This window comes from Bos javanicus, chromosome 9, assembly GCF_032452875.1.
Source record: "Bos javanicus breed banteng chromosome 9, ARS-OSU_banteng_1.0, whole genome shotgun sequence".
NCBI lineage: Eukaryota > Metazoa > Chordata > Mammalia > Artiodactyla > Bovidae > Bos > Bos javanicus.
This window is the reverse complement of record NC_083876.1, coordinates 60,413,124-60,426,739: the sequence shown is the minus strand read 5'-3', so window position 1 is coordinate 60,426,739 and position 13,616 is coordinate 60,413,124. Positions and strand designations below refer to the sequence as shown.

Genomic DNA, 13,616 nt, shown 5'->3' with positions numbered 1-13,616 from the left:
AGGTACGAGCGAGAAAACCTTAGCAACCAAAATGTAACAGAACAGAGGCCTTGCAGAAACAGGATGCTAATAACAGCAGTCTAGACTTGAGGGACAAAGGCTCTGTTCCTGCAATGCCCAGTAAAATGTATATACTGACCACAATTTGAGCAAGATTTGCTTTAACAACATAGCTTGTGATTCACCCTAAGTTAACAGTCGGAGAGCATGTGCTGAGAGCATACCATCGTTGGCTAAGTGCTGCAGCCAGTCATACTCCTTCTCCGTCTGCTCAGCCAATCTGTATCGCTCAGCCCACCGAAACAGATCACGGAGGGTGATGAAGCCTTGCTTTCCAGCAAACACTGAAGAACCTCTGCGATAGGACTGTTAGAGCACCAAAACAAATGAAAAAGGGTGATGACAAGCACAAAGTACAGAATTGCTAACAAATTTAGGCTCCCAAAGGAAAAGATTCATCACATAGGAAAAGATTACAAAAAAATAATACAAGTAGTGGCAAACATGCAGGAAAAGTAATCCTAGAGTGTAGGACCACAGGAGGAAGAGTGGCAGTTATTAGCTTTTTAGGGAGTGATTCAAAAATGTTTAATTCTGACAAAACCCACTTTTAACCCCCCCAAAATAAATGGGATATCCTTAAAAAAAGAAAAAGAAAAAAAACCTGTAGCTTTGTAGAGTTCACAAGAAAAGTCACACAACAAGGATGGATCTCTTTAGTTAGGTCCATTCAAGGATTATTTTATTCATTTAAAAAATGAAAACTTTGTCAGTGCCAAATTCCAACCTTAGTAAATGTTTCAATATTATCCACAAGTAGGGAATGTCATCATACACAATTATCAGAAAAATTTTAACGTTATTAAATTGCCAAATTATAAAACAAAACCAAAAAAAAAGAATATTAATGGAATGCATGTTAAAGATAAGATCCTTACTCTGAGAAAAAATAATAAAAGGATGGACGGACTGCTGTTTCTACCCTAAGAGGCCTCAGATTCTATTTACCAAATCTGACCAACACAGTCCATTTGTCACTAAGTGATGGAGAGGTGGAGTACCTGAAGGTCCAGCATGACTTTCACCAACTTGCTGCAGTAGGATGGTGGCAAGCTACACCGCTTATGCAAGATTGTCTCCAACTCAGAACTAGGCAGTTCATCAAAGTGCAATTCCACAAACCGATTCCTGAAGGCTCTAGACAGCACCTGGGAAATGTGCAGAGAACGACATGATAAAGAGGGCCTTTGCATCTAATTTCCAAAGTGGAGGCTCTGTTATTCACTATAAAAAGAAAAATCCTTCAAAAGAGGTAAAAACACAGTCTTACCAAGAAGACTTACACGATGTGGTGACAAACAGGAGAAAAGGGGCAAGTGCTACACACCTTTCTGCCTCCGTAGAGTCCCGGGGGATTCTGGGTAGCAAAGAGCATGAAGCGAGGATGTGCTTTGACAACTTCTTGTGTTTCTGTTATGAGCAATTCACGGTTATCATCCAGCAGTCTGTTCAGTGCCTCTAACACATCGGTGGGGGCCAAATTTAACTCATCTAAAATAATCCAATAGCCCTTCCTCATAGCATCAATAAGAACACCTTAGGGGAAACAAATAATGAGAATCAGTGCATAAATTGGTCCAAAGTGTTATATGCTATGCTATGCTATGCTATGCTAAGTCACTTCAGTCGTGTCCGACTCTGTGTGACCCCATAGACGGTAGCCTACCAGGCTCCCCGTCCCTGGGATTCTTCAGGCAAGATTATGGTTAAATTTCAAAGCAAATTACTCTCTGTAGCTAGTCATGTCCCCAAATCATTTGTGGTGTTAAATATCAAGGAAACATACACTCTTCAAAACTGAGCCCTAGTCCTGTCTACAGTTGACAAGATGAGTGTGGCCCAACGGAAGCATCAGCCCTAACCATCACCACTTATCTGTCATAGAGCCCAGGGAGGAAGAAAAAACAGCCGTTAGGGCATCCATGTGCCTCAACTGAAAAGGTTAAAGACTGCTTGAGGAAATCCATGGAACAGAATAATAATCCTACCTTCTTTAAACACAAGCTTCCCTGAGGAGTCAGATGTGTAACAACCGATATACTCCTGAATATCCGTGTGCTCGTGGTTGTTAATACGCACGCAATGGTTACCAGTAGCTGCGGCCAGCCACCGGATCAGGCTTGTTTTACCCACTGATGTCTCTCCCTGAATCAGCACCGGATAGGTTCTTTAAAAGATCAACCAGTAAAGCAATTTAGAAAAAGACAAAAACCAGAATTAAATCATGTAGCATTTAAAAAAAAATGACTAAAACATTTAATATCCTAAGAGGACGTTTTTATACACCCATGCACTATGGAATATTTCTTAAGCCCTGAGCAGTTTCTATGTAAAAACAGCTACTGAGAAACTACTGAAGAAAGTAATTCCAGCCCCTCTTGCACTAGTAAGAACCTGTAAGTGGGACTAGCTACTACTCGCTTAACAAATAATAGGTGATGAGTATCCATCAGCAAAATACTAAAAGGCAATCTTTTTTTTTTTTTTAAAGGCAATCTTAATAATGGCGAAAATTATCTGCACAGGTACCGCTCCCACCAAATGGTACAACTAGAAATGGTGTTTTGTGCCAGGTGAAAAGTGGCATGACTGACTTTAGAAAGTAATTATTCACTCAGCGAATGAGTAACAGGAAAGCTCTTTGAACGTTAAGGAAGCAGGACTAGCCTTTGAGCAAATACTATCCTGGTAAGACATCAGAGCAGTGAGAGGAAAGATCCACACACCCTGCAGAGACCACTCGGACTATGTCTCTCAGGTTCAGCTTGACAGAAGACGTGAGGATGTATGTCTCGTCTATTGTAGGCTCCTTGTCTCCCACCGAAATCCAGTAGCCTTCCACCTGGATAAGCCTACCTCCTTTCGGTTCTGGAATAGGCTGAAAGACACAAGGGTCAGAGAAATAAACCACAGTCCCACGACAGCTATGGTATTCTCTCAGAGAGGGGTGTAAGAGTGGGAAGTTGAACTGTCACCAAGGATGCTGCCTTTTTCTGGATGCTTTCAACATTAAAATCCACAGATGAACATGAAAATAAAATTACTTTGAGGGATGAGAACAAAATGGTGACATGTACTGGTCTTAAAATTCAGGTAGGGGTAGGTAGATTTGGGGGGAACTTAAAATAATTTCTCAGATAGTTTATGACTCAGTTCTCTTCTCTCATCTACCAAAATTCTCACTCTAATCAAGTATTTTGGTCAAAAATATGTGTTTCATATAAACCACATTCCTCAAACAAGGCCAGTGTTGTATTGCAGTGGGGGGGGTGGGGGGGTTACACCACTAAATTCTGGATCCCCTGGAAGACATTAAATATAAAAGCAACCCCCCAGAGAAACTAATTTGTTAAGAATAATATTGTAGTAAAGGCACAATCTTTTGAAGATGTGGTGGAAGTTAAGCTGATTTATACAAAACGACCCTTTCTGATCTATAAGAATGGCAAAGTGGTGGTCACAAATACAGCTACAGAAAAGTGCTCTTTTAGCCTCCTGACTTGAAGCCATAATTGTAGGCACTGCTTTTAAGGACTCCTCAGTCAGGCAGAAGGGCAGCAAGAAAAAAGAACTTAAGCCTCCATCATGTGTAACCATGAGGAACACATACAAAAAATAAGTGCAGGGGAATTGTATTGCAATAACCAAAGCAAGCTTAAGTCTTTTCTCAATGTTTTCACAGTTTACCCAAAGTATATATTCATGTGTTACTTGTATAATTTTTCAAAAGGAAAAAACATTGAGTCCAAGTACTCCCAAGTCCCAATGGCCCTTTCTTCCTAAAGTGAGAGCAACTGACATGTGAACAAGACATTTCGTGAGCCAGTTTCTATCAGCCTCCTTCAGTCCCATGCATTCTGTAATTACCTTTGTCAAACTGAAATGGTAATCGTGTGTAACAGAAAAACAAAAAGGAAAGGAGGGAAAAAAAGTCCAACCACTGATCAAAAGAGAGGTGTGCAAATAAATTATGGTATAAGCTTCTGATGAAATGCTAAGTGACAATCAGAAAGCATGTCACTCACAGTGATTTCTGGTACAGACATAAAAATACATCTAGGATATAGTTAGACTAAGAAGGAAGCTACAGAACATTCTTATGAGATGGTCTCCGTTATAACACTTATAATGTTATGAATGGGTATATACAGGCATACCCTATATCAGGCATACCCTAAAGATTTTCCAGGTTGAATTCCAGACCATGGCAATAAAGTCAATATTGCAATAAAGACAGTCACACAAAATTTTGGTTTCTCAGTGCATATGAAAGTTATGTTTATGCTGTACTACAATCTAGTAAGCATGCAATAATGTGTCTAAAAAAATGTACATACCTAAATTTAAGAATGCTCTATTGAGAAAAAATGCTCACCATCAACTGACAACATAGGGTTGCCACAAACCTTCAATCTGTAAAAACTGCAGTATCTGGGACGTACATTAAAGCAAAATGCAATACAGTGAAGTATGCCCGTATTAGAATTTACCTTGCTAAAGCTACACACACACACAAATATCAGAATTTGATATATAAAAGTTATTTTAATATATATATATATACACACACACACACACATATATGATTTAGAAGGAAAGGACAATCTATAGGGCTTAAATTTCCAAAGAGTAGGATTACCATGACTTTTCACCACCTAAGGTACTATCTTAAATACTAAGATACTATCTAATGTTTAGATTTTGTGGGATAAACTGATTGCTTTTATAAATAGAAAGAAGTTTTGAAAAAAAAAAAAAAACAACAACAAACCCAAACAGCTAACAATCTGATATTTCTGCCTTTCATTTATGTTACATCAAAAATCAAAAAAGAGGACTTTCCTAGTGGTACAGTGTATAGGAATCCACCTGCCAAGGCAGGAGACACAGGTTCAATCCCTGGTCTTGGAGGATCCCACCTGCTGTGGAGCAACTAAGTCCACACACCGCAACTACTGGGTCTGTGCTCTAGAGCCCACGCGCCCAGAGCCTGTGCTCCAAAACAAGAGAAGCCTCTGCAATGAGTCTGTGCACTGCAACCAAGAGTAGCCCCTACTCACCGCAACTAGAGAAAGCCTGCACACAGCAACAAAGACACCGGCGAAGCCAAATACACAAAAGTTTAGAAAAAGATTAAAAAAGAACCTACCTGCTTCAGCAGACTTTTTATGTTGCCAGAGACAATGTGTTGACAAATGAGCTTCTGAACCACTGGGTGTGAGGCCCTGTCAAGTTGTGTTAAGAAACCCAAACAAAAGCCCTAGAAAAAAACACAAATATACACGACAGTAGTTATCCTTCTGTAATAAGAGGCCAACTTATTCCAAGAACACAATTCAACCTCTCGAGCGGTGTTGGTGCACAGAACAACTTTTAAACGTGTTACAACGGTAGAAAAAGGAGGATGGTTAGGTGAGAGTTCTGGGATGAAACATTCTGGGCTAGTCTGACTGAAGCACACAGAGCAGGCACCTGCATCCCCATGCCTCCCTCCCCAGGGCATGCCCACCCCCCAAGCTCCCCGCCACACAGACTGTACACAGACCTCATAGAGTGACCGCTGTATGTTGCCACATGGATTGGAAGCTGCAAATCGCAGGGCCCTACATAGAGTCCGAAGGCTGTAGTGAGGTCTGTGGCCAGTCCCGTCCACCAATTTTGTTCCAGACTCTTTCCTCACAGCAGTGTAGAAGCTAAAAAGAGGAAGCAGTTCAGATTTATTTCAGTAACCAATAAGTGTTATTATTTTGCTGTTGTTCCTGTTTCTTCTACAGAAGGGTCAAGAGTCATTTTTATAGATTAAGTGGCCAAGCTTACATAAAACTTGCCATCAAAAATTATAAAATGAAGATGGATCAGTTTCTTTCAGGATGGAAAGAGGAGAGATGAGAAATCTCTGACTCTTAAGGAAAAGACAGGGAGATTTAAGAGGTACTTATCAAGAATCTTTTGAATCCTAACACAGGGTTCCAGAGTTGGCTTTAATATGAGAGTCAAGTGAAATCTCTGTATAAACTCCAGTGGTGATGGCCAAGCACACGGAGAACAAAAGTCATGGTGTATTTTAAAGTCTATAGATATGGCTATAACCAACAATGACAAAGTCATAAAAAGACTGATATTCGGTGACCATGTCTATCTTCATTACCACATACTTTAGAAGTTCAGAAGATGACAAGATGGAAGAAATTTCAGATGGAAACATCAAATGCAAACCTCAAAAATTCATGATAATTCATAAGCAGATACCACAAAATCAACTGTAACCAAGTGTGTGTCAGAGATAAAACTCAGGTTCTTGCCCAAATGGGATCTGGCTTGCCTCCTTTCAATCTAGCTATCCTTTCTTTTGTAGAAAGAATCTACATTCCAGAGTGAGTTTTTATATACAGAACATGCACCTCTTGTACTACCAGCACTTATAAGAGCCACACTGCTTTATCCCCAGCTTTCTGAACATTTGTACTATTCTTGGCTAACGAAAAGTGCTCAGATTTTAAAATGTGGTGTGACAAACCATTCCAAAGCCCTTTGACAAATGTCTCCTTGACTAACCTATTTAAAACATGGTTCCACATCTTATTTTCTAACTGACATTTTATGTGTTATTTTTCTTCACTTATCACAACCAAAAATAACAGTACATCTCTCTTTATTTATTGGTTATCTTCACCTGCAGAATTAAAGCTCCATGAAAAGAACAAAGATTCTGTTTTATTTACAGCTGTACTCCTAGCACCTAAGCCACTCAATAACTATTCTTACTAAAAAAAAAAAAAAAAAAAAAGGAATAAAGCACAAAAAGCAAAGTAAAACACTAACATGATCTAACTTCAAAACCTTAACGTAATGTATGTTTCATTTTAGAGGTCACAGAGAAAATTAAGTGACATGCCCCAGATGACAGAATTAGTTTGACACAGCCAGCACTAGAATCCAGGGTGTCTGATACAAAGATTATACCCTCTCCAAATGGCATGCAAAAAAGAGGAAAGAGACTCAAATTAAAAGTACCAAGCCATACCACCACTCTATAGATCATTCAGCTAAGCCCTATTAATTCCAAATCAGACCCAATCAATTATATCAAGCTTTCCCCCCTTCTATGGCTAACATGCAAACTGCACAAAGGATTTCACCAAGGCAAATCAAAATACTATTTATATCTCCTCAAAGAATTTGAATCCTCCAAGGACTCAAACTCTCAGCTGTGAATACAGAAGTAATTAGGAGAGTATTATCTGTTACATATTTCCATAGGCAGTGATTTATAAGCTCTGTATGTAGTATGTTGGCCAAAAAATTTGAGTTTTTCTCTACCATCTTACAGAAAAACCCAAATGAACTTTTTGGCCAACTCAATAGCTCCCTTAGGAAAATCCAAGGGAGTCCATAGTTTCCAGCTTTAAAAATAAAGTCTAAATAATCCTTCCATCAGTCTTCTCTTGTTAGAAGCAAAAGAAGAAAATTTATATGCATGAGACACATATTTTTCTGTTTAGAGGAAAAGTTTATAAAGAGAAACCAGAGAGAACGCACGTTATGATTCCTTGTACTGTATTCTTATTCACACTCAAGCCTTTCAGATAATCCACAATAAGAATCTGTAAGTCTTCTTTACTTTCTAATTCTTCTACATAAAGTTCTGTGAACCTGTAAGACAATTATTCCATTATTGCCATATTGAGGAAGTTAATACATCTATCTTAACAAACAAAAACACAAGACAAAAGTTATGTCAACTCATTTTACCCACTTGTAATATGAATTATGAAAGCCTTTCAACTTGGGATACAGATTGATCATAACAAAACAGAAAATAACGTAACTGTTACCCAAAATCTACACTATAACTACTACTACTGTGAGACAAAAATCAGACAGCCCTTGCAAAAACAGTTACAAAAATAAGGCTTATTCTTCCTCATTCTCGGGCTTCCCAGGTGGCACAGTGATAAAAGAATCTGCCTGCCAATGCAGGAGACACAGGAGACGCAAGTTTGATCCCTGTGTTGGGAAGATCCCCTGGAGTAGGAAATGGCAACCCCACTCTAGTATTCTTGCCTGGGAAATTCCATGGGCAGAGGAACCTGGCGGGCTACAGTCCATGGGGTTGCAAAAGAGTTGGACACGACTGAGTGACTGAACACACATCCTTAATCTCAGAATGTGTTCTTGATCACAACTACATGTAACAAAAAGTACATACAACAACAACAAGTCCCCTCAACGTCAAAAATTAACAGTTGTAGCAAAGGAAAATACAACTCATGGTTGATAAAATTTGCCCAGGTTTTTATTATATTATTACTATTTTATTATTTTATAACGTGGGAAGAGATTTAATAAAGTTTTAACACTATTTTAAAACTCAGATTCAACAGAAGGTTACCAACAACAAGCTCATGTATCTTTTCCCAGTGCTACACACAAATCTTTCCCCTGTTACTCAATGTTTAATGATGAAAACTGAAACTTAATGTCCTTTTACAAATCATTAGCCTGATCCAAAAGGACTCATCCTAAGATGCACGTTATATGAGATACTGTTATTTCCTTATATGAAGGTTTTCTAATAGCCAAAGGGCTATTTGAAGAAGGAAAGATTTTTGTTTTCAACAATATCCATGAGTCATCAAATGGATTAACATTAAATGTCAAATTAACAACCCAAAGGAAAAAATTCCCTAGTGTTCTGGAGTTTTCTGTATTCCTACCACCTATACAAAGAAAAACATGACAAATAAGAAGATTCTTCTATCAGCAGTCAAGAAATTTCAAGCATTGTTATGAGGGTTGATTATGTTACTACTACCAATCAATAAATCAAGAGAACTTAATTTTAAAACTGTCTACAGGTACCAGGCCATGTCCCCTTACCTGTTTCTTATTCCTGGTGGGAGATTTCTTTTGCCTACATCAGTTGCTGGATTCATACATGCAAATAAACGGAAGTCGGGGTGACGAACCAGTGGTTCTGTTAAAAGAAAACTATAACTTCTCAATAACTTGTAACAGTAAGTGATGGGGGAAGACTAACTCCACTGAGCCCCGGGTGAATCACTCTGTCTCAAGGCTCAGCAAGGGTGGTACTACTGGCTGCTCAACCATCTCTGCCTTTGATGAAACCCCACTGAAATCAGTTTCCAGATCTATGTACACAACCTAATTTTAAGCTGCCATTCCACCATCTCTTATGGTGTGGCTGTCCATGCTATTTATGTTTCATCACCTACTCACCAGTGTGTATTTTGTCATTGAGTGAGCATGCTTTATTACCCACTATCCAAATGCTTTGACAAATTATTTTATTTTTTTCATTCCTGTAACACTTAACAGTAAGACTCTGCATAAAATTACTATCTACAGAATAAATAAATCACACTGAGAGGCCCATGCAATCTGCCTAACTGAAAGAACACTACTTTAAAGAGGTCAAAAGGCCTCGCGTCAAGTCCAGCACCAGGAGGATCAAGAGCTACCTGTGTCTCCTCGATCCAGCAACACCAGGGAGCCAGAGGAGCCTTCAAGTAAACCACTCAGACATTCTAAAGTTTCTGGAGCAGCCAGGTTAATCTCATCCAACAAAATCCACTCTCCTCTCTTCACGGCCTGAGCTAATGTACCCTAGAAGATGAAATTAAATGTCAGGGACCCATTTCAGATGCAGACATACTCACCAACAGCAGTTATGAGAGCAGGGTTAGAGCAGAGGCAGGGGCAAACTGCTCCTGCCTGATGAGCTTATGCCTTGATGCCAATGGTGCCAACTGGCTGCCAGAGCGAAGGTCAAGCTAACTTTTTTCAAATGTCCAAAAAGGTCAAAGAAATATCTTTGACCCTAAGAGTAAGACGCAATAAACTAGACCACTGCATTATATGGGTGGTGAGGTAAATAAAAACCTACAATGTATTCAGATGTTTAAAAGCATCCAAATGGCTACTAAAAGCAACCCAAATAAACACAGGGTGAGGCTATAAGTAAGTACACCAAGAAAAGATAAATGACCAAGAGTGTGCAGTACTTATAATAGAACCTTCACAGTTTCTGAAGAATGTCAAAATGAACCTCTCCTGATTTTATCTCTTGAAGTTCTATTTTCAAAAGCACTGAAAAATAAACCTTATAATCCATTCAACTGACATATCAGAAACTGAACTGTTTTAGTGTTATTTAAGTGCTTTATACTTTTGCTTTCACAGTGATCCTAATAAAGAATCTTCTGTAAGTTAAAAAAAAAAAAAAAAAACAGACCAAATGTACGGAACTTCAGTGTGATGCCAAGTCATGAAATAGGTATAAACCCTATTTTGACAGCACTTGATAATTTCATTGGTTATTTTAGAAACAATTATAATAAGATGAAGTGCTGATGTCTAAATTCTCCACAACAGATATATGGTTGAGGGACCTCTCTCTCATTAAGACATCATCTCAAGTAAGATTCTTGCATCACCCTTAGGGTGAGAGGTCTGAAGACTATCGCGATTTTCTTTAATAAAAATATAAAAAAAACTTTAAGTCACAAATATTCAATTACACTGATCCTGCAAGGTCACAGGACAGAAAATAGTACAACTACTCATGCACTGAAATCAAAAATGTAGCCCCACTTGAATGGATCCAAATCCACCTCCCACCCACAAATACAAACACAGCTACAAAACAATAAAAATTCACGAATTATCCTCAACTGCATCTTACAAAATAATAACGACAGTGCTCATGAACACTACAATTTTGGGCTTCCCTGGGGGCTCTGTGGAGAAGAGTCTGCCTGCCAATGCAGGAGACACGGGTTTGATCCCTGACCCGGGAAGATCCCACATGCCACAGAGCAACTAAGCCCTTGCACTGTAAGTACTGAGCCTGCGCTCTAGAGCCTGGGAGCCACAGCAACCAAGGCCTTGCAGCTATAGCTTGTGCCCCACACTAAGAGAGGCACCGCAATGTGGAGCCCGAGCACTGCAACTAGAGAGGAGCCCCCATCACTGTGACTCGAGAAAAGCCCGGGCAGCAGTGAAGGTCCAGCACAGCCAAAATTAATTAAAATCTTAAATTATATAAAAAAGACTTTATCACATCTACAAAAAGACATTTAACCCCCTCTCAAAGAATTCTTTCATTAAGTGTTTACTGTTCTAAACAACAAGCCCTAAAATGTCAACATGAAGAGAAGACAGAACAGTAGCCTCTTTAACCGGCATTTTGCATCAAATCAACATTCCCTTAACCTAAACAATCAAAGCAAAATACCTCTACAAATGCAAACAATAGGGCATTCTCAGTCATTTTCATCTGTTGTTGGGCATGGTTGAGTCTAAGACCAAATGCTTCCCACTTCTCTTTTAGTAGTGACCCTAGAGAAGAATAAAGACAAGAATAAAAAATATATTTTGCGTCATAATATATATAACTTAAAACACCACATAATTAACAAAACACACACAAAAACCACATCTTAGACATGTAAAAAATTAAGTCTAAATGCTTACACAATTCCAACCATATGCAGCCACTGTACTAGCCACTTCATTTATATGCATATGCATTAGAGAACTCATTTATTCTCACTATTCCCACTTTATAGATGAGAAAGTAGAGACTAAGCCACCAAAAGCCCCATTTACTGTGGAATCCAGTTTTCTGGAAATAACCTCTTCTAAGCATATGTGACTTACTGACCACTAAGTGGTACTTGTACATCAACACCACCAACCACTGACTTTTATAGAAATCTTGCTGAATCCCAGGAGCAACAATACTTTAGAATTAGTCATGTCAGCCCTAAGTCTCAGCAATCCCTAATTCGTTTTGCATCATTCTGCCCCAAACTCCTCCTAATTCTGCTTGCTAGACTCCAGCCATGACCTCCCACCGGCAGCCTGGGCTGCCACCTACCAGGCTCACTCTCTGCCCCAGCCTTGTTGACAGCCGACTTGTGCACATGCTGCATTAGCTTCAGGAGATCTTGCCACCGTTTCTGCCTGTAACACGTCTGAATGTGTCCCAAGAACGTAAAGTTCTGCTTCTTCGAAAATGTCTGAACAAAGAGTTCTTCAAATGCCTCCCGTAAAGGCAGCCAAATAAGCTTATGGTCCACTGGCTTGTAACTGAAACAAAAGGCAGATATGTGATTCACAAACTTCTGAAGCTAACAGAAACCAGGAGGCATACCTAAGAAAACAGGAATAGGTGTAAGATTTCTTCTACATCAAAATCAGAAACAATAGCAAAATACTTAAAATCTATGTTAAAGTTTTAAATTATGATCTATTTTTTCCCCATGTTGTTTGAAGGGTCTATGCTAAAGGTAATCATTAGATAACCAAATTATGAAGAAATCTGAAATTCTAAACTGGGTAGTGAGAGGCATGTCATTTATTCTACTAACACATTTAAATAATCATCATGTATATTTAATGATAAACCATATTTTATTAAGAGTGACCAAAATGTTTTTGAGATATTTTAGGAAAAAATATAACATCCGAAATTGATTTACTTAAGCATCTTGTACTTACTTTAACATCATGCCTTGTCAATGGTGGGGTGGAGGAAGAGACTGCTCCCAAAGATATTAAAAATTGGGGGAAAGGGACAGTAAAAAAAAAAAATTTTTTTAGATGTTGCAATGGTTTGTGACCCTCCAAGGCTTAACTATTTATTTCTGAGTATTAAGATTCTCTTTTATTTCTTAGCATTTTATTTTTCAGGTTGGGGAATTAGGGAATTAATTCATTTAAATTAAAATTTAATTTACTACTGGGGGTGGGGAGAGGTTAATAAGAGTCAAGAAACACTGCTCTGGCTAGATTTAAGATAAGTTGCCCAAGCAGCACTAATCATTCTGGAAGATTAGACAAGATCAAGCGTACAACTTTCTTCAGCCTAGGATATTAAATACTACAATTCAAGGATGATAACCTCAATTTTATTTCCAAGAAATATAATTTGAGAACCGAAACAGTATCAAAATGTTTCGAAACAAGCAAGTACAATTGGAGAATCATGGATACTATTTACTCACTGGCCTGAGGAGGAACAACGAGACAAGCGAAACCCAGTGCCCTGAAACTGAGCATCTACATGGAAGAGTCCGATTTCAGAGAAAGTATGACAACTTTACAAACTTAACTTCGCTTCCCAGCAAGCACTGACTCATTAATTAGTAAAAACATTCCTTTACTCCATTCATTCCACTGAGATTTACTGAGCACCTCTAGGGTTCGGCACTGAGTAAACAAGACCCACCAGCTCTTGCCCCTCAGGAGCTTACAATCTAACCAAAAAGACAGTAGAGGAAGATACCTACTGGTATAAAATATCCAGTAGAAACTGGTATGCCAGTAGATAAAATGAAAGCAAAGGGGGTGAAAGAAGAATTTTAGTACTTTAGCTGTGATGGTCAGAGGAAGCTGTGTTAAAGATAGGAATTTGAAGGCAATCAAACAAAAAAGGGTTTGGCTAAATAAATACCCCTGGGTGGCAGGGTAGGTGACAGAGGAAACAGAAACACGGAGGGGAGTGTGGTTGGCAAGGCAGCAGAGCTGAA

At 38.8% G+C, this 13,616-nt stretch overlaps 1 protein-coding gene across 1 annotated transcript in view; it reads right to left on the bottom strand.

Annotated features, from left to right (window-relative positions):
• The window catches only part of MDN1 (midasin AAA ATPase 1), a 140,236-nt gene that overhangs the window by 84,894 nt on the left and 41,726 nt on the right, over positions 1 to 13,616 (bottom strand). The window contains exons 16-27 of the mRNA XM_061427816.1: positions 11,963 to 12,174; positions 11,318 to 11,421; positions 9,543 to 9,687; positions 8,941 to 9,037; positions 7,600 to 7,713; positions 5,606 to 5,753; positions 5,210 to 5,320; positions 2,787 to 2,938; positions 2,049 to 2,227; positions 1,388 to 1,596; positions 1,062 to 1,208; positions 225 to 366 (exon numbers count right to left, since the gene is read on the bottom strand). Of these exons, the coding sequence (XP_061283800.1) occupies positions 225 to 366; positions 1,062 to 1,208; positions 1,388 to 1,596; positions 2,049 to 2,227; positions 2,787 to 2,938; positions 5,210 to 5,320; positions 5,606 to 5,753; positions 7,600 to 7,713; positions 8,941 to 9,037; positions 9,543 to 9,687; positions 11,318 to 11,421; positions 11,963 to 12,174 (1,760 nt within the window). The remainder of the gene's footprint in view (positions 1 to 224; positions 367 to 1,061; positions 1,209 to 1,387; positions 1,597 to 2,048; positions 2,228 to 2,786; positions 2,939 to 5,209; positions 5,321 to 5,605; positions 5,754 to 7,599; positions 7,714 to 8,940; positions 9,038 to 9,542; positions 9,688 to 11,317; positions 11,422 to 11,962; positions 12,175 to 13,616) is intronic.